The sequence below is a fragment of the Bombus fervidus genome, chromosome 8 (genome assembly GCF_041682495.2).
Source record: "Bombus fervidus isolate BK054 chromosome 8, iyBomFerv1, whole genome shotgun sequence".
NCBI classification, from domain to species: Eukaryota; Metazoa; Arthropoda; class Insecta; order Hymenoptera; family Apidae; genus Bombus; species Bombus fervidus.
This window is the reverse complement of record NC_091524.1, coordinates 7,441,120-7,466,474: the sequence shown is the minus strand read 5'-3', so window position 1 is coordinate 7,466,474 and position 25,355 is coordinate 7,441,120. Positions and strand designations below refer to the sequence as shown.

Here is a 25,355-nt window from a genome sequence, read left to right as displayed (position 1 = left end):
TACGATGACTTGAAATGTATCATACTTTAATTAAAATCGAAAAAACGTTTCGTCTCATTCTTCCTTAATGCATGCTTTGTACTATTTCTCTGTGTACTAGCATAAAAAATGGAATTATTTTAATTCATAAAGCAGCTCATGAACGGTACGATTGATATTGAGAAATTAAAGTCGAATATCGACAAACATCTAGGAATTTTACGATCCGAGCATAGAGATATGCCATGGAAATGGACTCATATTGACCGTGTGCGATCAAAGTACGATATTTTTAATCGATATTCATAGCGTTAACTGAAAGAACATTCACGTTTCGTGTTACGATGAATACTCATCGTTTCTGAGAGCCAGAGCACGAGCAAAACGGATTGAAGTTGAGCATCGCATTTCAACTTTGAAATTCCTACCAGTGCAGTGGTGAAGCATTACACAGTGACCGGTAACTTTTACTCAACGGATAGGGAAATACGTTATATCTACGTATTTGTATCCTATCTTTTCAAGAAAATTTACACCATTTTACAGAAGCTGCGAAATTGCGTTCCAGTTCGTTCTAAAGTAACTGAAATAAACAGTTCCGTCGTTTAGAAGTAATTCAGATGTGAATATCATTTCCAAACTCCAAATCATGCCTATGTTTTATACGTATACGTATAATGATTTCTAAAGGAAAAATTATTATGACTAAGCATGTTCTTTCTTGATTTTCCATTCATAATATCGACAATATCATTGTCAATATTTATTAAAAAAGAAAAGAAAACGATGAAAATTATTTGCTACTATCAAGGTTTCAATAATCTCAAATTGTTTTCTCGTTATGAATTTTAGAAAGCGGAACGTTAAGTTTACGCGGCGCGTACTTCGCCTTGTTTTCGCGTTTGACACAAATGTTTATACGTGTCTCGCAGGACAAAAGGGCAAACAAAGCGATAGTTTCTCGAGGGTTACGAAAGGGTGCAGTGTGGCAAGGGAAATAACGCGCTCGAACGAATAAGCCACGATAGAAACTCGTGAACGGAAACTTTAATATTACTGCCACGATTTGAAGAAAGCAAGGGAAAAATTTATTGCCGCGTTTTCAAGGCGCCAGTGAATTACAACTCTCCGTCAAAGAATAATGCTGTTAAAATTGTTTTCGCTGCATTGGCGTTAAGACGAATGAATTCGAATCGCGTTTTGTAGTCTAGGTATCTCTTAAGTCCGACGAATTACTAGAACGTTGTAATCGTTTTATGTTTGTAATTATAGAGCAACAGCGCAGGAAATTATTATCGATGAAATTACGATGTGTTAATAATCACACTCATTGATTCACACGATCAATTTTTCGTTTATTAAAGCATTGCATATTTTTTACCGATTTAAATATAACAAACTAGGAAAAAGAATATCAGAATTGAACTTGGCTTCGAACAAATTCAACAAATATCTTAGCTCGATTGAAAGATTGTATTTTATTAAACATTAAATACTATAGTAGTATTTCTGAATAAATCAAAAAATTTCTCAGCTAAAAATAATACGTGATGAAATTTTTAAGCGAATGTACAGAAATATAATTGTACAGCATCCTTTTCATCAGAGTTAATTTATACAATATATAAATTTTTAATTATTGTTTTCGAGAATAAAACAGATATATGTACACATGTAATCTCTGATGTTGAAATTAAAAAAATTTCTTTTACTTAATATTAATATACCTTTTTGGAAATATTAAATGTTACACGTATTTTATAAATTTTCATAATTTTATTCAAACGGTAATAAGAAAATAAATTTTTCTAAGAACGAAAGATCGCAAATGAGATTTTTCAAAGAAATAATGAGCATTATGTCGATGCGCGTGTATATATGTACATAATAATACATACTGTTCGATAGTAGAAAATGTGGTTCCTATAAATTTTCTGTAAGCTAAATGCAACGCGAGGTATACCCTCAATACATTAATTGTCAACTTTTGAAACGATTCCAATAGGGCGGAGACTGAGACAGCAGGGACCGTCTATTTATGTGTCTAGCTTCCTCCCGAAAATCTTCATACGGTTGTTGGATAGGAAAGCGCAAACAAAGCGATAGCTTTCCATAGTATGCGGAGATACCGGAAAGGAACACTTGACGGGGGAAAATCTTGAGATACATCCATCCCCGAACGAAGTAGTCGCAAAGAGGAAAAAAGTCTTGCTGGCACAGCGGAAGCCGTGATCTACGCAGGAACGGAGAAACCTCCTTTTCGAGCAGGAGGCCGGAAAGAAAAGGAGTCTCCAGAAAGCTCCTCGTAGAAATTGTCTCCCGAGAATTTACAGTTGCTGCAGCAATTCTTTGGCTCCATTTTTTGCATATGTTCTGCCTGTCACCGACGCCAGTCCAGAAACTTATTTTCGAGCCTCAGCTACCCTACGTTTTCTCGCGCTCCTCGTAAATCATTGATCTTGTCAGTGTTACGTTCAAGGGGGGCGTCGAGATCGGCTAGCCGACTCTGCTTGTTCAAATACGTTTTTGAAAGAACGCGTGGGTTGCAAGTGTCCCGTAAATCCAATCGATTATCGAAGGGATAACGAGAGCACACGCGTGTCACTGACTTCGTTGCGACGGAGTGGCAAGAAATAATTTTTTTAGTCGCAAGTGACTGACTCTCTTTTATTATTTTAAACCGTGAAGCAGGGAAAGACATACGATTTAGCTTTATACTTTATCTTACGGATTTAATTCGATTCTTTATGCTACAAATGGGAGTTTGGAATGGAAATTCAGCAAAAAGTGAAACTAAAAGATACGCGCAAGCATTTATTCTTTGACGACCCAGAGAATCGTAGTCGTAGGGTGCGTCAGACTCCATACATCATGATAAAAATAATCTTCGCCAAATATAGCTAATATTTTTTATGTAGTTGGCAGTTTTCGCCGACTTTACGATTTTCCAGCCCCCATTTTCAGTTTAGTTTGGAGAAATGTCTGAGAGTGATCTCCGCCGTGCAGAAGACATTGTATTAGGAAGGGAAGTAGATGACGATATATAAAACATCCATATAGAGTAGGTACAAAAACCGATTTGTTTAAAACTCTATAAAACATATTTACAATTTTTCAATATCTATGTAAATATCAGCTAAAACAACAAATCTCCGGAGAATCATTCTTTTTCATTCTATAAAGCGAAAGGGAATCAAATCAATTTGCGTGTTATGGTATTATATCTTTTAGAAACAGATTTCTTTTATATTTTCTTGATAAGCTTAATCTACTACTTTGTAGTAAATTTTTATTCGTATCAAATATCGATGTTATTCATATACGTGTTTAAGCATTAATTTTTTATTAATCGAAGGATTATTATTGAAATCTTGGATTTGTTATAATATATATATACAGGTAGCAACACATACGTGTAAAAAGTAATACTCTGTATTATCAAATGCCTGAGAATTAAAATTAATTTATGACACAAAATAAGTAGACGTGAAACAAAGTGTACTAGTAATGAGTGACTACAAAAATTGCTTACCTTAGAATTAACAATCAGGCACATTTCTTTCAGCTTCTTCATGATACCACGGCGCGTTCGTTCTTGATTAATGTGCTCTAAGATCCAATCGACGACATCTAAATGAATAAAACATGAAGGTATACATAATTTAGGAATAGAACTATATGCACTACTGCGCGTTCAAAAGTTTCGGTTCACTCTCAACATTAAGGATTCATAAAAGAAAATAAAGTAAAAAGTGGTACAATTCGCTATTTCTTATTTTTACTTATTTCATTCTTTTTTGTTCAATTAACAGTTACGTATATCTCGATTATAGAACTTTTCACAATCCGGACTTATCTTTATATACTGTAAAAGTTCATCGATTTCGTTCAAGATTCAGGCTGATAGGATTTCCTAATCAGTATATAAGATTAAATATGAGGATAAAGGAGGAAAGATATTATGTTAGGAATCGCATCGTCAATGCAATTGAAATAAATATAAACTAATAATTATGATATTTGATTATAATTGCGTGTACTAATTTTAAATATATAGAGGTTCCAACATCCATTTCCTAACTTTTCATTACAAAGTGCAAGTTCACCCTTCATCTTTTTTACTAAGTAAGCGATCCAAAACTTTGTATGGTTTTCTAATATCTTTCTTCTTAAAGAATATGTACAACGATAAAATATATGTTAGATAATTTGATAAAAATCAATTTCCGGACGCAATTAATTAAATTTGATTTTCCGGACCACGTTTTAATAGTGCATGGGGATTTCAATAAACGTTCCAGGACCATGAATATCGGTGTTATTTATATCCAATCAATATTATCCTGAATTGATTTGTAGGAAGGCAAGGATAACTGGATCATCGCAAGGGTACGTGATTAGGTTAGCTGATAAATGAAGACGTTGTTATCAGTAATTCAATATTATCGACAATTCTCTCTAGCATCTACCAATTTCGGTATCAAGGATCATTCGTGTTAAAATAATGTCATCCTGGCTGAAACAACACAGGCAGTCTTTTAAGTAATTTCAATATTGAATGAAGAGATATATAGAACATATATCGTTATTATATCGCCTTATCTATGGTAACAAGTTAAAATATTCTACAAATCTGTATTGTAATATATTATTTAATTAATAAGTTTTGTCGAGATAGTGATCCGTATTTTAAATACACTATAAATGCAAGAAAATTTGCGGTCTAATAACGTTATCCGTACACGTATTTCTAAATCATACACTCTTATCTACTTGGTCGGTTTTTGCTTATTAATTTCTCGCTGGCTGACTTCTTTAAAGACAGTGAATTTAGCCAGTGCAAGATATGAAAGAATGTACGGATACATATATTCATTAGAATTCCCTTCATTAAGTATTCCATTTAGAATGTCCAATAAACATTCTTTGAAGTACATACATTATGTATTAATGCTTCCTGAAAGCAGAGAGATCTTTTCCCTGATAGAATATTTTATTCAATCGCTAGCAAACTAGAACGGGATATAGCTAATCGTCTGCCCTGGCAAATTCAAAAATATCCGGCAAAGTTGTGCGTTAAAGAAGACTCGTAAATCATAGGATTTAGCAAAAGGTAGGACGAGCAACGTACCTTGGGGATACTTGTTAGTCTGATGTTCCATAAAGAGAGTGCGTAACTCGTCCTCCTGGGTTTCGGTCCAGAGGCTGCGCGAAACTTTCTTGTTATCCGTTTCCGCGTTGTAACCCTCGACGACCTCGGTCGCGTCACGAGTGGTCTTCCAGAAGAGCAGCTCCATATACGCTTTCCGGTTCTTTTGCGCGACTTCGATGAAACGTCGGATTATGAAGACTGCGAACTTTTGGAGTTCCTGCAAAGAGGACTCAGCTTTCGTGACTCGAGACAAGCATACTTCCGGTGGCTATTAGATCATGGCAGACATGTAAATTCGACGATGAAATTCCTTAAGTTAAGAGAAAAATTGCATTCGTGCTGCGAATTCAATAGAAAATTATAGGAACTTTGTTGAATAGTTTGGAAATTCCAATCATGATTTGGATTGTATCGTTATCTTGATATAAAAGTTTGGGAGGGGCTGGACCAAGTGTTTTAGTTTATACTAAATACTATGCGCTTTTATACGTATATGCATTTAATGCTTGAAAGTTTCATCGAGCGAATTTTTGTTGAAAATCTGACCAAATAAGTTTTATATGGCTAGCTATTGTTTATGAATGTTATAAAACATTCTTTCACTTTTCATATAGAACCGCATTGGATGGTCACCAGTTTATTTGGTTGTTGATTGTTACAAGTAATTATTGGTACAATGAACGAAGGAATGTAAGTTGACATATTGTTGCAGTTACAAAGATATAATAATTAAAAATAAAAAATAGTATAATTTGAGAGTAGGAAGAGTAACGATAGTTAAACAAAATTTTTGTTGGGAATTAAAATGTTTCCTGTTTTTTTTTTCTTTCTAACTACGCCCACAATCTTAAACTTAAATATTTTTGTTGCAGTGATAATATTTAATTTTTCATATGTACATAATCTTGTACCATTTAAATATATAATTTGTACGAGTATTTCATCTATAACATCAGATGCTCAAGCCGTTAATTCTACAATTTGTTATTCAGTGAACTAGTATATGAGGAATCTTAAAGAAAAAGTTAGCAAAAAAATCAAAAAGTTTGAAGCTAACAATATTCAGTCGAAATGTACGTCATAGAATGAGACAAGTTACATTATGTTTTCAAAGAATGAAATTTAGAGCTAAGAAAAATAAATATGAATATAAATAATTACCTTGTGGCCGCAATACTTAGACTCAAGAATTCTTTGGAAAACACGGAACATTGACGCTTGGAATATGAGCCCTGGCATTTTGCAGTCCCAGGCTATTCGATGAAGCATCTTGGTAATGTAATGATTCACTTCGTTTGTATTTTTGTCAAATTGCTGCAGCAGAACCAACATTGCTCTCACGATTTTTACATTGGCAAATCTTAAACAAAATATAACATGTAAAAATCGAAACTAAAATTTTTAGTATATGCTACAAAATCAAATTTAAGGCATTGAGAGGAAAAGTGGATTAATTGCAAGTCATATCCTATTCCGAATATTAATTTATGGCATTGATTTATCCTAATTAACTGTATTACACGTAAAAGTTTGGAGGCATCCATATTTTCCAAGTCAAACCGAGATAATATAACGAAAGCAGTTATTAGATTGAATATATTGTACATTTTCATATATATTTTGGACGATAAAGCGAATAATATGTAAAATTAAATAACATGTAATATACAAAAATATAAAACTAATATCAAAAAAGAACTGATTGCTCAATTTGTCGGATATTTGGGTTTGTCCATTTTTCATAGTCAATGTCTCATTTATTAATTGCCTTACCTGTAGATGAAGTCAGAAAATTTGAAATCAGTTTCTACAACTGAAGAATGTGCTTGCGATGCGTTCTCTTCATCTTCCTCTGTAATAATATATTTGATACAATAGTTCGTATTTACAAATATTACAAGCAATTTCGTTATAGAAAGGTGGTAAGCAATATCTTCTTTGTTATCTATCTAAAAAGATATATTACCTGACTCCTCATTAAGGCTATCAACGTTTCCCTCCTCGTGTGTTTTGCTTTGTGTAACAGGATTTTCTTCGACCACTGAAAATCAGAAAATAAAATAAATTTATTCTCTACATCGCTCTACAGACAACATTGAAGGTAGGAAAACATAATAAACCAATTTTTCTAGATTTTCCATTTTGATTATTACAGAGAACTATTTTAATGTGGTATAATTAAAAAGATCAAGAATATAAACCTTTTAAATACATGTATGTACATATATGAGAAATCTAGAAGATTTTCTAGAAAATAGTAAGAATACCTAATGGCAATTAATATTTTTTAAATCTTCAAAATGGTAACAAAAATACATATACATATACAACTATAAATATATATACAAATTAGGTAAGAGGGTAGTTTCGTAATATTTAAATCGTTTTCATGTACAAAATTTACTTGTTAACACCGATTATTTTACTATAGTTTCATAACATAGAAATTGGCATTTCCAAAATATTTCATTACATTTAGAAAAGAAGTTGGAAGAAATTTCAAAATGAAACCAGAGAACAAGAAGTTAGTGGAACGCCCCGAAGTAACTGCAAAAGTACATTCTGTCATTCCTAGCTTGTCGTAAAAACATGCCAACGACACGTGCAAAATTTCACTAGTTCTTCGTCGAGCGAACACGAAAATTCCCGCAAACAATTGCATGCTTCCCTGGAATACAGACCGACCAGGACGCGACCGGGACGCTGGCACTCTATTCAATTCGACTGTAGAAGAATCAATGGATGTCGGTGGCTAGTGCTTTTTGGAAGGCCATCCGAGGTCCGTACAAATCGTACGTCGTGACTTGGTCTCCGGAAGTGGGGATCCCTGGATCGTTCGCTAAAATCTATCGCTCAAAAAATCGAGCCACGCGAAAGAAATAAAAAGATAGGAGCGGTCACGGTTGGATTAATTTACGCGAAAAATTCTGAAAGCGGCGTCTAGAGCGCAGGAAAACGAAACAGCCAGAGTATTCACACGCGTAAGTCGGAACGTGGAATCCGATCGAATCGGATCCCGTAGGTTTTGGGTTACCTTGTCTTTTTTTTCCTCTACGTTGCGGACAACCCGACCAGCGAATTAAGCGGCCGTGGAAAGACGATTACATTTTCGACGAGTCTGTCGAGGTGAGGGCGAGGCAAACCGAGCCAGCCGAGGCTCCGGTGGCCAGGGAAAAATTGCACTCGGCGAAACCGACGATTGGATCGGCACAAAGCTTCGTTACGGGGCAAATTTTCTAAGGCTTCGCGACCGTATCCTTTTTCCTCGCTTTCTGAAAGTCACGTTAGGACAGCCGACATTTCGCTCGGCTCTTCCAATGTCACTGTTAACCCCTCGAATTACGAATAAGGCTTGACTACCACTAATTTTTAAATTCTTTTTCTATTTTTGTGCTTCATTTCTTTCAGTTGATTGAAGTATTGCCGCTTCGAAGATGGCTATATAGTTTTCTTCATAAAAGAGGAGCAATGGGGAAATATTACAGGCACATAGATTTGCAACATGCTGTAAATAAACTGCAGATATTTATGCAAATGTATATTTTTACGGACATGACTAAAGAGCACGGCGCAGGCAAGATTTATTTCGTCTACTGAATGTTACGATGAACATTTCACTATACTACAGTACTAAAATAATATGAATATTATATTATATCTATCTATATTTTTGCGCGTTGTTTTAAATTTCTCATAAATGTAAAAAAAAGGGGGGTTATAAATAATCTTTTGTATATTCATGTGAATGTTTGTTTTTATAGAAGATTATCAGCAAAGTGGCATAAAAATATTTTTTTATTTTTAGAACTTTGTTTATTTTTAAATACGCCGACAGGAAGTTTTCAACTATTGAATAGTTTCAACAATTTTTTCAATACCATAGGCAAGATATATGTATATATATTTTTTGCATACGTTCTTCGTATTTATTTTGTAAACTCTCACATTATCTGAATGAAATGTAAAAATTTGCCAAGAGTGAGATGCTACGCAAACATTGTACACGATACGAATATATTAGACCTAAATGATCTTTAAAAGTAACCGCGAAAAGTATTTTAAATCATCGTGTAAAGTTTTAAACGTGCTGTGTTTCTCTAGCCAAAGAAAACTTTTCCCGCCAGCCGAAGAATTCAGTTTGCCCAAGTGACGTCGACGACTATGCTATTTTAACCAAAAGTTTTAATTGTTCCCTTCCGCGGTCTTCTGAACTCGGTACACCGGTTCCGGATAAAACAAGAAGGTGAAAGAAACGGCGACGTTTTTGTCTTAAATTAAAAAATGTTTTCTCGGTTTGAAGAACTAGAAAAGTCTCGTTTACGGTGGCAGTGATTCATCGAGAAGGCAACCACAACAATACACAACGAAAATAAAAATGCTTTTTGTTTATATTATACGTATATTGTGTATACAGCGATTTGCAAAAGTATCTGAATATTTACCATAGGAAAATGTTATGAATATATTATAACTGTTATACGAAACATTTTGAAACTTTATCAACTCGAAACGAGACACGGCTATTGCGGCTATATTAGTAAAGTTTGAAACCAATCGAAAAATATATAAATTAGTGTTTACTAAAAAAGATTGGTATACAATACGAATAAGGATCTTAAACATATGATTAGTGCTGAAGATGATCTCACTAATAACAAATATTGTGGCTGAATGATTATTTAAATATTTCTGACACCCTTATGAAGTATGCTTGTAATAAATATATTATAATTTGTAAATATATACGTTTTCAAGATCGGTCAAAGTTTTTATTATAATCATGAGTTAGTCGTGTCCTATTATAAGAATAGCGAAATCCGAAAATGTTTTGTATTTACTATAATACGTCCATCTGCGTCATATAATCGTAAGAAAGGTTGGTTAGTGTCCAAATACTTCCGTGATCTATTGTATAAATATTGCATCGATCTTCTTGTGCAAATTTATGAATAGTGAAACTATATATTACGAGTTTTAAGTAAAAATTAAATTTATACTCGTACAATGAGTTCTAATCACATTAGATGTATTTAACCTGAAATTTTGTCAATATACCAATTATTATTTAATCCGATTTAAATCAAATACGTGTAATGGTTTTGTAAAATGTTAATGCTTGAAAATATGTATATTTGATGGATATTAAAATATTTCAAAATACGTATCCTTAATGTGCATTATATTAAAATAACAATAATATTTTGTGCGAGAATTAACACCAATTTGACGAATCAATAACGAGATATCATCCGATGAAAAATTCATATACTCTGATGGCGCGATAGTGACGTCGTCATAAAAATTTCTTCCTTTTCTTAAATGCACGTCAGAAAATGATAATATTAATTTGGATTTATTCGTGAAACGAAAAGATCAACGTGAATCTCTTCTACGGATAAATCCATATAAATCTGTATCTTGGTTCGTATGTCATTTTGTCATCGGTTCATCGATTTAAATCATAAATCCGATCATCGAAGGAAACAAATTACACCAGGAAAATTATGAATTTCCGAAAAATTGATCACGTTTCAGCTCTGATGCTTTATTCATTCCCTACAATTGAATAAAGCATTAATCTCGTTTGTTTGGCCACTTGCGCGTGATCAATTTAATAATGTCCCGTCTCTTTCGTATTCTGCTTCGCAGAAATAGTCGGTTCGTAAATTAACGATGTGAGGCGACACGTTGAAAAATATCTTCGGATCAAAGAAATACGATTCAATTGATACGTCAGTAAAATTATTTTATTACTAAATTAACTTTCTATTACCAATTATATATTCTTGAACAATGAAACATTCTAGATAGGAAATTTTAACTACAGAGGAAGGTATAGATGATTCAATATCATCTTAGGTTTTTTTTCATATTGTTAAAAATATGTAGCAATCATCGTATACAATGTCAATTTTTTAGCGACATTCAAAATTTGATTACACAGGGAAGACAGTCTTAGCACTGTTCATTGTACTTATATGTAATTTTGCATACGATTGTAAACAAAAGGAGTACGAGTAACGATGATATAATCGTAATAATGGTATCAGAAGCGAGATCGGAGCAAGATCCATTTCTGGAATCAGGGCATGTTTGATGCAATTCGTAACCACGATGAAATAATCAGCGGAAGGAAAAGCATCGTAGAGTGCAACAGGACAGTTGCCATAGATAGATTAATTTCTGATAAATTGCATAAGCGAATTCAAATGCTAATGTCGATAATACACAATATTATAAGTATTTCGTGTAAGCAGCATACACGAACGCGAGAAGCGAGAATGAGAGATGTAGAACATGTGAGTGTACAGAATGCGATAAATTCACTAAATGTAAATGAGAGGTGTACAAACGACGGTGATAACAGAAATCGTAACAATGTATTGATAGAAACAGAATCGATTATTTGATATTTCTATATCACGTTAACGGATTTATAGGGAAAAGTTTGTCGGCCAAGAATTAATACGCCCATATCAGAGACGAATATAAAGAATTGGTAATACGTTTGTTGAAATTAAAGGAAATCGATAAAAAAATTTGTAATGTATGTAGTATAAATTCGGTTTCTCATGGGTATTAATCCTATATTCTATAAGGACGTGTAGTAGTTTAAAACTGAACAAAATATCGTCAATCTGTTTCTACGTTTCGTCGAATAAAAAACCAATCTAATATCAATAATTTTTCAATAAAACGTTCATGAGCTTATATGAGAACTAATTCGATATTTTTTCCTACTTTTTTTTTACTTCTTTAATATAGCGAAATAGTTTTGTGGAAAAAATATCTAGCACATTCTGTACATTATACTATGCATTACGATATACTATAGCGAAATAAGTGACAGTATTTCAATAATGTGTGGCAAGGAATATTAAATTCATATGCCAATTAACGTGTTAGGCATAATTTCGATAAGAGCCACCATTGTGTGCAAATGTCATCCAGCGAAGTCGACTCGGAGAGTCAAAGCGTTGAAACATTTATCGCCTCGATTCATAGTTAGCTGCCGAACGTATTCATCAGCCACGAAATCGGATTAAAGTTTTATTGTAGCGGAGACGTTATGCCAGTTATTCATTTCTGATTGCGAATTGCTTCGCATTTTAATCGTATCTATTCATATACGATTCCTATTCCTTTTGTATTGTTCCAAAAACAAGTTATAAAAATTTGACATTTTAAAAAATATATAAAATTATCTACGCGCAAATTTTTATAATTCTTACAGAATTATGTAAGAAATATTATTTATTTAAATTATTAAATTCACATTGTTACCCTCGTAAACAACTTGTTGATTAAATTAAATTTCAGGAAATATACATACATCTTAAAATACAGATGTTGTTGTATCTGTGTGACGTGACCGTTAATTAAAATTTATTGGTATACATTCAGCGGATTCGTCTCGGATTCTGTTAAGTTAAATCTAATCCTGATCTAATCCTAAAGTATAACCTTGTTAGATACAAGGGAGTTGTAATGTAATTCATAGATATACTAGAATTGTAAGGGTTTCGAACGTTACCAAGGGATTGCATATCTATACAAGAGTTCTGAAACTGAACACGTTCGACGATGTTCTATCAAAGCTCTTTGAGATATTAGGAACAATATATATATATATAGCGATATATATGTGTATGTTTACATATATATCGTAGTTTGATCCATTTCTCGCTTCGAATACCCATTATATTAATTTATGTATATTTTACATAGATTCCCAAAGATATTCTTTTTGTTTCCTTTCTCCATTAATGTGTTTCATGAAAATAATTTTCATTTTATGAAATAAAGCACAAAAACTATACTTAGCTGTAATTGACGAACTCTAAAAGTTTTTCAGCTAAATATTATACATGTTTTACTCTTTCTCTCTCTCTCTCTCTCTCTTTGCGATAAACCAGAATGAAAGATTATAAGAAATAGGTACATTGTTTTCTATTTTTTACACTTTTTGCGGTTCTCTCTTTTTTCTATTATTGGCTAGTATATTTGTTATGTATTTCTTAGATAGTAGGCTGTTTGAAAAGATGTCTGTATACAAAAATAATTGGTAAGCGACTATCTTTGGCAATATTCATGTTTTGCACTCTAGTTATTCGCCTAACTTCATTTTCTGATTTTCGAAATGTTCGCTTTATCAGGTACTATCATTTCCTTAAAAAATTGCTCTATTTTATGATCGAATTAATCGATTACAATAAAGTAAAAATTTTAAAATTATAAATCACGCTATAATATATAATATATATATATAGAATATATCACATCCTATAATATATATGATTTACGATATATAGATATTATAATATATAATATGTTCGTATAAACTTTATATTATAGGATAAGGAAGCGCGTAGTAGAACGTAGTAGCATCACGTTACCAAAGCCCGGCACATCTGATAGATCAACCACTTATGTATGTACGTACATGTATGTAGTAGATTCTCTCGGATCAACGATTACCAACGGTGCATGGCCAAAGTCTCCTGATAACTCAGGTTATGTCTCGTTACAGGCTTATCGATCGACTCTACAATTCTATGGCGACGTATAATGGTGCACCTGCGTGTACACAGGTGTGTATATGTGTGTATGCGTATACAGGTGTTTCAACTATACAAAGGCGATTTACAAGCGATTATAATGTTGCTCCTAACACGTCCATGACAACAGAATTTCGACATATCATTGCTTTATGAACAAACTTACAGCTGGTTTCCTTTTGTTTCATGAAGTCATATGTATTTAATAATAACGATTCTAACTATATTATAACTGTTGCGTGAAAACGCGTGTTTTTCTTTTTCTGAATTAAACAGTAACATTTTTAGCGTAATCTCTCTATTACAAGAATGAGAACGGTTTAATGAATATAAGTTGTACAATATTTTATTTTCGCGCTACAAAGGAACTCTGCAATGAATTTCTCAGAAATTTCCAGCCAGACTGTTACAAAGTGTTTCTTTAGCAGACTACAAATTGAAGCGCGTTTACAGAGAAATACCGTTGTGCGGATATCGATTGGTTTATATGTGTAAACACAAATTTTATTCGCGTCAATTTCACCGAATTAATCGTTACAAGTCTCACAATCTATGTAAGTAATACGCAGTAAAAAGAGCTTTGTCAGGAGGACGAGAACAAAATGAATTATAAGACAGGAGGAAAAATAAATATTCTAAATTGAACTGAACAGTAAGATCAATAAAATACATATATACATATACATATATATATACTAACAAAGATTTCTTATTAATTTTAGGAATACGGAAAATACGCTTCGATATAATAACTGAGAGGAGAATATATCTATAGAACCGACGGTAATTTACCAAAGTACCCACACCATACATCTTTTGAAACAAACATAAGAACCAATTCAATTATTAAACTTGAATCTGTAACTGTGCATTGTGTTCAGAACTGATCCAATTAGTTAGATTTATTTGGTTATCTGTAAGTAGTAAATGACGCGAACCTATTCTATAATCAATTCCAAATATTCTGATAATTTGTGTAGTGAAATACCGTAATGCACGACTATTTTGAAACTATATGCTACAAGTTTTTTTCTGCGCTGCAGTATATTTAAAATGATAGTATGAAACATCGTAATGGTACGACAGTTAAAATTGAACGTTTCAATGAATAATAAAAGTACTGTTACTGGGAATGTAAATGCTTAAAACGTAACAGTCACACAACTTCGTAATAAATGTTCCATAATGCATACAGCAGTCGAGAAAGTAAACTAATTTATCGAACGTGCGACAGTAGTTACATAATGTAGTACAATCTATAATTTTCCGAAGATTTATTGTTCAAATTAAATGGACTGAGCCCGCCGGTGATTAATGGTAACGATTACACCAGCAATTATTCAATTTTTAATTTATTTTAATACGTTGGACAGGAGTGTAATTGTTATTGATGTATACGTGGAAATGAATGGAATATGTTGCGAAGTTTTATTCGAAATACATGTATAGTACATTTTAGAGGAAAACAATATGATAATAACAATGCGATTTGCACGATATACACATAGATGTATACTGATTTAAATATTAATTTAATTGTAAATTTAGGAGCTCTATTGATACAAATATTTAGAAAAATTTTTATACAAATATTTATATCATATTTAAATAATATCGTATATAAAAATTACTAAATCATTAAATGGAGCAAACATCTTTATTACTACTATTTATTATTCAATTTTAACTATTATATCAATAGCTGCCGTAGTATAAAAATAACAGGAAATGTTAGATAGCAGATTCTTAAGTTTAATTTCAAATGAACATTTGAACATTTTAAATACATTTTATTTTATAAATATAAATAAAAATTCAATACATGTTTTTCGAATTTCAGATCAATTTTTAATGTTACGTTATTTTTATGGAATAATATACCTTTCGATCCTCACATTGTTCTTTTTTTATAGTACATTTTTGTAATGCATATATTAGGAATTTTGAAAATGATCATGTTAATATTAGTATATAAATTGTTTAGTTACTTTATATTGTAAGACTAGCAATATATGTAGATAGTTTGAAACTTTAACATGACAGTGTATAGTCGTTTATTATGTTTCTAAGAACCATGGTGCACAATCCTCTGAATTAATTTGCAATGTTTCTGCTACCATTCTTGTCGTAATTACTTCAATAACAATGTATAGTAGTTTAGTAGTGGAAGTTTTGCCGCTTACGTTTCAGCTGAGTGATATTAGCCTTATTATCTTACTGCAGGCAAATTGATATTGGTGTGTACTACTGCCGACAGTTGAGGCAACTCTAGAATAAGATAGTAAAACAACCGATTTGTTAATCTTTACGCAAGGTGTTTTACTTTAATCAATTTACTTACAATTATTTAGTTAATTTAAGTGCGAATATCACTGAAAAATTATAATGGTTTACACAATTTTTCTGATAAACACATAGATGTACAATATGCGTCCCATAGTTTGTACACTTGATTGCAAAATAAGAAACAGTGTACATACAATTTTGTTTTTACACGGTAGATAGGTTTCTGAAAAAATTGTGGAAAAACAGATCGTATAAAAAATATAGTGTGCATGAAAAAATAGACAGTTCCATAAATGAAAAACAGTTCCAGTACAAACAATAAATTATTATCGAACAAAGTCTATCAAAATTTCTATCAAAATATTTGATTAAATCTTCATTTAATTTCTATAATTTTGAATATATGTTGTTGCATAAACTTATAAAGATAATTGTATCTACCTACATATTGAAAATTCAAACAACGAAACAAACAATGAAAATTTTTTCGATTTCTTTTATTAAACGCTTCTAACTTCAAACACTAAATGAACGATCAAAACTAACGTATGTATTGGAGACAAAATTGAGCAGAATTTCTCGTAATTCGATACATTGTACTGAATTTTCTTCAAAAATTTTGTTCAATATATAGGAATTATTTTTTTCACGTAGAAACATCCTTTTCGATCGTACTATGACGGCTGGGAGATCCCGTACCATTTAAACTGCGATATTCAATACTCAAATTTCACTAAGAACAATTGCCCAATTCGACGATTGCATTATTAGACCCATAGGAACACATAGAATGGAAGAGCGCCCGCATCGCAAGTTCGACAATCGTTTATCATCCATCCTATATCACCTGTCGTCAACCTTGTATAGACGTATGCATCATAACATCCGTTTGTCCAACGTTCGTGTAATTGCAGCTTAACGCGTTTACCATTGAGTGGATCTGATATGCTACCGTTTATGACAGTGCAAATGAATTACGAGTTAGCAATTAAACATATTATCTACAATCCTTTTAAGGAAGTATACGTTACAGTATACGTTATTATGTATATTTAATATAGCATTAAACATTAGCAACATTAACATCGTCTATCAGCTCGGAAGAATCTGTTTAATATAAATTATAATTTAGAAGTTAAATACTCGGAAATGAAGATGAAGAGTTTATCAACTAATAAAAATAATTCCATATGGTTTAACAATTATAACTGTTAGTTTTAATTTTTAGATTCCAAAAATTACTGATGTAACATTCTATTATGCACAGGTAACTATGACGATTTCGAAGAATAAAATTATTGCAGTTCGATTTATCTGTAAGAATAATTCTTATCAAAAATAAGCAAATCCCCAGGATATTTTTGAGTGATAGTGCATGCTAATAAAATTACAAACTTTACATGTACAAAATCTGCCTCTATGTAGATTTGTATGTAGAAAATCTATATCCATAGATATTTGAAATCTGTATAAAATTTATACTGTATTATTATCCTAAACCACCATACATATGTATAAATGTACATAACATATCCCCTTTACAGGGTATTCTCATTTGGAAGAAATTTCAAAAATTTCATGATTTCTAATTTATATACATGTATTATGCGTTCGAATTAACATCATCAAAATAAATTGATACACATATCATAAAAATACAGGACGACTCAAATCCAAGATATAAGCACTGAACACATCAGACTGATAAAACTGTATATCATCATCTACTTGCAATTAAGAAAATTTTTAATTTCTTAATCTTTTCCTTCGATCTCACGAACTCTATCGTTTCTCTTTAAACACGCCGAATTGCGCCTATTAATCGTAGCATAGTCTACGCATAGATAATATTCTACGTTCCACGACAACAAATTATAATTAGGGTACTCGAGTGTTCTGCGCGGTACTTGATACCGATCTCTTGTTACGTTCGCGATCTTGATTCCCGAAACATTAAATTAGGCGGTATCGCGAGCGTGAACACGAGGGTGGCGCATTATACGATTGCGTTACTCGGGTAATAAGTGTTGCCTAGCGTACATGGTGGCTAAGTAAATAGGCTGGAGCTCGGCCTATCAGAAGTTCCCCCGCTTGAAAATAAGAGACACTGGGATGGGGCAGAAATAGATAGATAGGGGGTTGTGCTGGCAAAGGGGCTGAAGGGGGGTAGAGGCGAAGGGATGAAGGGTAACTCGGTTTATTGTAGCCGAGACGGAAACTCTGGCGCAGCTCTCCGGTGTAATTTGTGAGAAGATAATAACCGTCGACCATGGACGCAGGTATTGAGGCTGTTCTCTTTTTTATTCACACTATGTATTGCATTTAAAAAAGGCAATCTCCGAAATAATTTGCACGGTATCGGATGGTCGGTTTTCGCCGCGCGTGGCCGCACGACGAACACGCTTCCCGGAAATAATGCGGAAGAGTAAGTGGCGGAAGCGGACAGAAACCAGAGAGAGTTAACCGCGTTGCTGTGAGCGAATCGGTTTACAACTAGCTGTTTGTTATTTAATCGTTGTTAACTCTGGTATCGCTCTTTATTCGGTTTATGTTATAGATATCTATTAGCTTCCTACGTGACGATAGACGACAGATTTATAAAATTTTGACTTCGACTTTTGCTTTTACTAGGTAATAATGACGCGTGGAAGTTGGATTATTTTATTTCTATTAACTGCTAACTATTGGTTAAAATATAGGCTAAGTTTCTTCTATAAAATATTAACATTAGAGTTTGAAAACTAGTTTATGTATAGATAATGTGATCAGATGTTATAATTTATGAACATAATGTAACAAGTATTTATATATTGATCAGTTAGAGTAGGGATAGATATTTCACATTTCATTAATCTTAAATTAATTTTAACTAGTCTTAAACTAATAATTCTGTTTTATTTCCATCGGTCGTAGTTACAAGTATTTGCTGTCCGATATATTACTACGTGTAGCAGAAGCTGCCTACATATTTGTAGCGTAAAAAGGCAGACATAAAATAGAATCGAATAAACGGAGGAATTTCTTTAACAATTGTTATATTTCAAGGGATTATTTAGAAGGTAATGTTGCCCATTTCCTTCGAGGAACCACGAAACGCGTTCCCATCTTTCGTTGCGGAGAACTTATCCTCATTATTATAACGGTAACGTGGTTTTTAGTAAGCTACAGTTAACCAGCTTATTAACGTAATTAACGCACAGAGAATCCTCGAAAGGGGAAACTTCCGGTGTCGTCGCATGAAGAGAAGAGGTTTCCTCCCCTCGCAATTTGATACGCGCCACAAAGCGACCAGCAAGATGACGTTCTGTACTTCTATGGGACGTCCTTAGAGCGCTTTTTAGAATGTGAGCACAGGCTGCTCTTTGTCCGTGTATCGTAGCGCGAGGGTTAAAGTTAAAAAAGCTTTGATGTTCGCCCTCTGCCAGCCTTTGAATGTAAACGGCGAGTCGAAGTTTTTTCGTGTTACATTCTGCGGACCAATATACTTTAAAAAAAAAGCTTTAATTTTGGCCGTTTATAAAATTTTTTATTTACACGCTTTGCACATTCGTTGAAAGCTTTCAACAACCTTTTATAAACGACGATTCAATAACGCACTGAAGCTATTGTATTTTACCAAGCAATGCAGGAAGGGATGTCTGGATTGTTTAGATCTTCGATAAATTAACGAAGAATTAATTGTTATTCAGTAAAGTGGAATAAATTTAATCATACCGTGCTAATTGAAAACAAGGTTTCTGGTATAAAATGACGTGTAGGTGTAAGAGTAAGTGAACGGAAAAAGATGTACATGTGTGTGTAGATACCATGATACAGAGGCAAGATTAAATCAAATTTACGTGAAATTGATTTGAAATCTAAAGGGAAACATATATTGAGCCATACCTCTTACTTTTTACAGAAAAGCAATTTTAAAATTGAATATGTCGCAGGCTAATTTCATATTATTGAAACTGCGTTTCTATTTCGTTTTATTTATTGTAAGATCAAATATGCGTTTTTATTTCACTTTTTAACACGAAATATCATAGATTTATTAAATATTGAAAAAATATATGTTTTTGGACTTAATAGGCTTCTCTTTATATTTTTCCTTTTATCTAAAAAGTGGAAAATTTTTTAATTTTTTTTTTTTTTGGTGTTGCAATACCTTTTTCATCGAGAAAAATTCTAAATGTCGAGATTACAGCAAAAAAATGATTGCTCTGATTTTATTAGATTCTCGATGCTTTGGCTATTGGTTGCTGAGTGAGAGAAGATTCGAACATATATCAATATTTCAATAATTTACGACCTTTCATGCGCTATTTACCTTTTTCTTAGCCCGAGAATTCTTTAGAGATAATCGATAACCGATGTATTATTACCGTTTGATCGGATTGAGCTGATACCTGACTAATCTATACAATTCACGTTTCGTTGTAATTTACGAACTAGGAATGAAAAGAGACTCGAGGAGGATTGGTGAATTATTAACTCGAAAGTGCATTTCTCAGTATTCAGTCCGTCTTATAGAGAAACTCTCGTGTTTCGTTTTCAATTTTAAATGAAATACACTTTTAGTGTATTCTAATTTATCAAAAAATATATATTCTTGTAGCTTTTCATATATTCGAAACATAGTGCTTAGCTATGAACCATGCTTTAATAACGAATATCTTTATTCCTATTTTGTAAGTTATTTACGTTTAAATCACTAAAATTATGTCAATGAATAATGTATTCTATGTTGGAATTTTCACTTCGTTAATTCGTGTTTATTAATTTATACGTACGTAAGGTGATGTCAAAGATTAAAATTTATAATTCGAAATACCTATTATCCGTACTACTTCTAAAAACAGATTTATTCGTTATACATATGTCGTTTTATAACATATAACAGTTATTGGTTCAGAAACAGGTATTTCTTAAAAAAGTTGTATACTCGTCAAATATAGACACGAAATAAATATATAATATTCCTTGATAAATCTAGTTTTATAAAAACATACATATGTGGAATATAGAGATGCATTGTTGAAGTATTATCAGCTATATAAATCGATCAGAGGTTGTATTGATCGTACTTGATTCTCGAAAGTATTTGTGACATACATATGATATTTACGTACATAGAACAGGAATTTGTGTGTGAATAGTTTGTTCAATCTTCTCATAGACCACTTATTTCATATTAGAAATTCAAAGGAGAATTCTGTGCCTTTCATTTTACTGTCAACAGCAGTATTTCAGATGAAGATATCGAGTGTTGATAGCTCATTTTGTTTGGTATATAACTCAGAGAACGATCGTGAATATAATACCAATAAAGCGTATATTTCGTATTTTAGTTTAACAAAACTTAACAACTTTAGTTTAACAAATTGTATCGAAATTATTGAATTCTTTTATTTAGAACTTTATTTCATTACTTTTACAAAACACTATCAGACGTATTCTGCGAGAGATATTTTTATTTTAAAAGCCAACCACATAGCAGTAACATTTAAAAATTCAAAGGTGGAAAATCTACAATCGATAACAGTTGTCAAATTAACACACGCAAAAGATAAAATCATTATAAATTATTCGTTATTATTATTATTTCAATTTTTTTGTTAAATGCGTTAGAAGGCACATTTTTTAAAATAAAAGAATCTTTTTCTACATATAATCGCTACGATTATATTTAATTCTATCCAAATTCACTAAGAAGGAAGAAATCGATAGATACAATTCGTGTGACTGTAATACCATTAGGCAACTCATTCCTAGGACTCTAACGTCATTTTAACATATCCTTCGGAAGAATTTTTATTCCGAAAGTAAGGTAAAAGAAAAGCAAGGTAAGGAATTGGAAGTTTGCGCGGTATGGCAAGTTTAACCATCGCATCGTTGCAAAGTTCAGAATTTAAAAGCAGCAAATACTAACCCATGTAACCCGCGTTCGAGTTTGCAATTTGATACGTCCGACAGTCCGACAACTAAACAAGTTACGGGTAAGTTTCGTAGTCAACACGGTAAGTAACAATCTCGTGATTTTGTTATTACTACGAGATTATATTTTACCGTTTGTTAAAACTTCCTACATGTACGAAGAAAAGAAAGTTTCTGCTCGATGAGCAAGATTAACATCTTATCTCTGTAGTAAAGTGAGTAGCAAGTGTTACGCAATCGCGTATTCAACCGGAAGATCTCTCTGTTCCATTTTGGGAAACTCGAAGTAAACAATGTCATCTATCATTCCATTTACTATAAAGAGAAATCGAGAAATTTATTTTTATTTAGAAATTAATTAATTAAACTGTATGATCATGAATAATACATTTTGAAGATTAGATATGTTGAGAGACATTTGTTAGAAAATTTATTTGATATTTCCTTTAATTAAATATCTATGTATACTTAATAGAATTATATATTCTGTTAGTATATCATTTCTATAGTGTATGAAAATAAGTAGAATAATAGTAATTAATTTTTAATTTTTAATTAAAAAAAGCAGTAAACATTATTTTAACATAAAGATGCTTTAATTCATTTATGTAACGTTATCAAATCAATATTTGATAAATTATGATATTTAATTATATTTGTACGATATGTAAAAAATAAAACTTCTCTGAAAAAGTAAGTATGATGAGATTCATATACTTATTTATATACTTATTTATATACTTATTTGTAACATTAGTCTTTCTTGTTACAGTCATATTATATGATCTGCAAATAATAGTAAAAACTTACTATCATATTTATCTGATTTTAAAGTTTTATATCGTTTTTGCATATTGAATTTCTAGTAACACTGGTGTTGTTAACAGTATTGTTTATATAACAGCACGTTTTGAACATAGTTATATACGGTGCATATATATTTATAATGAAGTAATCTTACACGAGGAAACAATCTAAAAATAAGTTAATTTTCGAATACTAAATAATTTTAAGAAAAATGCTGTTGTTGAAAAAGTACTGGATAAATAAAAAAGACCTTTTATATTAATATAATACAGCCTAAATGTACATATTACACTAATAAATTTTTACTCGTATATTTCATCGTTTTCTTTGACAAGACATAGCCATGACGATCACACTTTATAAAACAATGTAACAGTTTAGTTCGGTCGTTTGTTCGTTATCTTCCTCCTCTATGCTCTTTTCACTCTTTTATTTCAATTAAGAGTGTAAAGCTGGAAGAAGATTCGGGATTCTTAACACCGGAAGGAACAACAAATATTCCTTTTAAATTAGTCGGTTTTCACGCGAAGCAATTTTATTGACATTTTTCCAATCACAAAGGGCTGGGTGAGTCGCTTTCATTCCCCTCGCGATCTTCAGCAGGCTGCAGAAACTGGATTAAAGCCGGCTGATCTTATCCAGCGGCGTGTTAAACCCTCTCGTAGCCGCTTGATCGCCAGAGCAGAAGAAATCGTCGTTATCGAGTTTTCAATGAAACCCATTGTTGGTTAATACAGAACCGAATCGATTATTCTTCGGTCGTCGTTTTCAAGAATGGACGTCGATGAAAAAGGCCGGCGAAAGTGCAGACTATACGATTTTCACATGCGGGTCGGCAGATGGTTTTTAGAAAGGATAACTGTTCTGATACTGGTTACCCGCAAGTCACGTTTTCTGCACCGGCTTTTGTTATCTAGCCGAGAAGATTGATAAGTTAAACGAATAAAATCTCTGGCCCGAATGGTTACATCATCGGCCATAAAAATCGTGTCAAGAGCAGGATTTCCCGCTTGTTATCGAAGAAATTGATTGTATGGAGAAACGATAACCTTAAAAATCTACGAATCGAAGAGAAGCAACCGTGTGATATTTCCATTCAATTTGAACGAATGAAATTTTGTTTAGGAGAAATATCGTTTATGAAAGGAAAAAGTTATATTCCGTTGTCATAAATAAATTAAATGATTTGCTTCTAGTGCGATAATTAGACACACTAATGCATTTATAGGCAAATGGATTTCATAAAGTATCCATTATCTTAAAAATTAACAAATCGACACTCTATAACTTAAAAGTTATGTACTTCATGCTTTTTCCTTAAATTCTAAGTTGGTAATGGTTAATTACGTTAGGGAGCAGTAATTCTTTGATTTTCAGAATAATAAATTAACAAAGAATTATGACATATAAGATAAATAAATAAAAATAAAACACGTAACCGAGCATCCTACGATATTGATGTAATTCATTGGTAAAGCGTATGAATGATCATACATGTTACATGAAGATGATTCCATTAATCGTGTCAAATTCTCTACTTCTTACTATCTTATTTGCTCAACAAACATACACTCAAACTACAGGAAATGAAAAGCGAACTGAAATTCTTTATTGTGTTTGAACAAACTTATTCACAAATTGAAAAATTCTTCCTGCTATAACACACCTTCAATTAATATTAGTATTTAATATATATTGCATATATATAATAACGAAGATTTCTTGAGTGAGATATTTAAATTAGAGATAAAATCGAATACCTACGTGTTTCTTTTCATATCAGGAAAAATTTTTAATTTTATCTCTGTTTATTGTACTAATATCGTAGCCTATTATATCTGAATATAATAATATCGATATAATGATATAAATTATATTTGCAACGCAACTGGTTCACTGGCACTGCTTAAAACACACCGACTTAATAAATAATTGACTTGCTACGTGTTCTACTTCGCTTCGTTCTACGTTATCAAATCATTTCAAGGCTGTCATTTGAAAATCATTTTACACTAGCAATAATTGAGTTTCAGTTGCTTTAGAAATGACACGTTGCTTCCAATAACTATCGAAAATCAAGTTATACTCTATCATTCATCGATCAGGGAAACACATTCGTTTAACCGTTAATTTGATTAAATTCTGAGCTGGTACGTTCAGTTCGACCTAGTTCAGAGTCCAGTTAAAACTAATGATGCTTCATTACTTTACTTCACAACGAGCCACGTGTAAGCGCTCGGCCCTTTTCCTATTAAATTAAAGAACTATAACTTCTCGATTCAAAACTTTTAGCCCAATTCAGCGTTAATGTTAATATTCCGTAGCCTTGAGAACTTTGTATCTAATCATCAAGCTTTGAGTGACTCGTAAATTTATAGCCTTGATCGTGTATACGGTAGATTATTTAATGATACATGATTAATATCTACAGTGACATGCTACGATTATCATGATCACGTCATTCATACAGTTTGGAATAAATTCGAAAATATATGTAGAAGTTACAAGAATATATTGTAATATATAGATCATAATGATCAGTAAATTTGTCAAACAATCAACCATCTATTATATCGATAAGCTCCAATATCCAACGGGACGATCTTCAACACTAATCTTACGTGTAAGCACACATGGTATTAAAGAAAATAGTC

General features: G+C 32.1%; 1 protein-coding gene across 1 annotated transcript in view; it reads right to left on the bottom strand.

Moving 5' to 3' along the window:
- Positions 1 to 25,355, bottom strand: part of Timeout (circadian regulator timeout) — a 250,639-nt gene that overhangs the window by 14,531 nt on the left and 210,753 nt on the right. The window contains exons 15-19 of the mRNA XM_072009440.1: positions 7,098 to 7,172; positions 6,905 to 6,983; positions 6,293 to 6,491; positions 5,111 to 5,348; positions 3,512 to 3,609 (exon numbers count right to left, since the gene is read on the bottom strand). Of these exons, the coding sequence (XP_071865541.1) occupies positions 3,512 to 3,609; positions 5,111 to 5,348; positions 6,293 to 6,491; positions 6,905 to 6,983; positions 7,098 to 7,172 (689 nt within the window). The remainder of the gene's footprint in view (positions 1 to 3,511; positions 3,610 to 5,110; positions 5,349 to 6,292; positions 6,492 to 6,904; positions 6,984 to 7,097; positions 7,173 to 25,355) is intronic.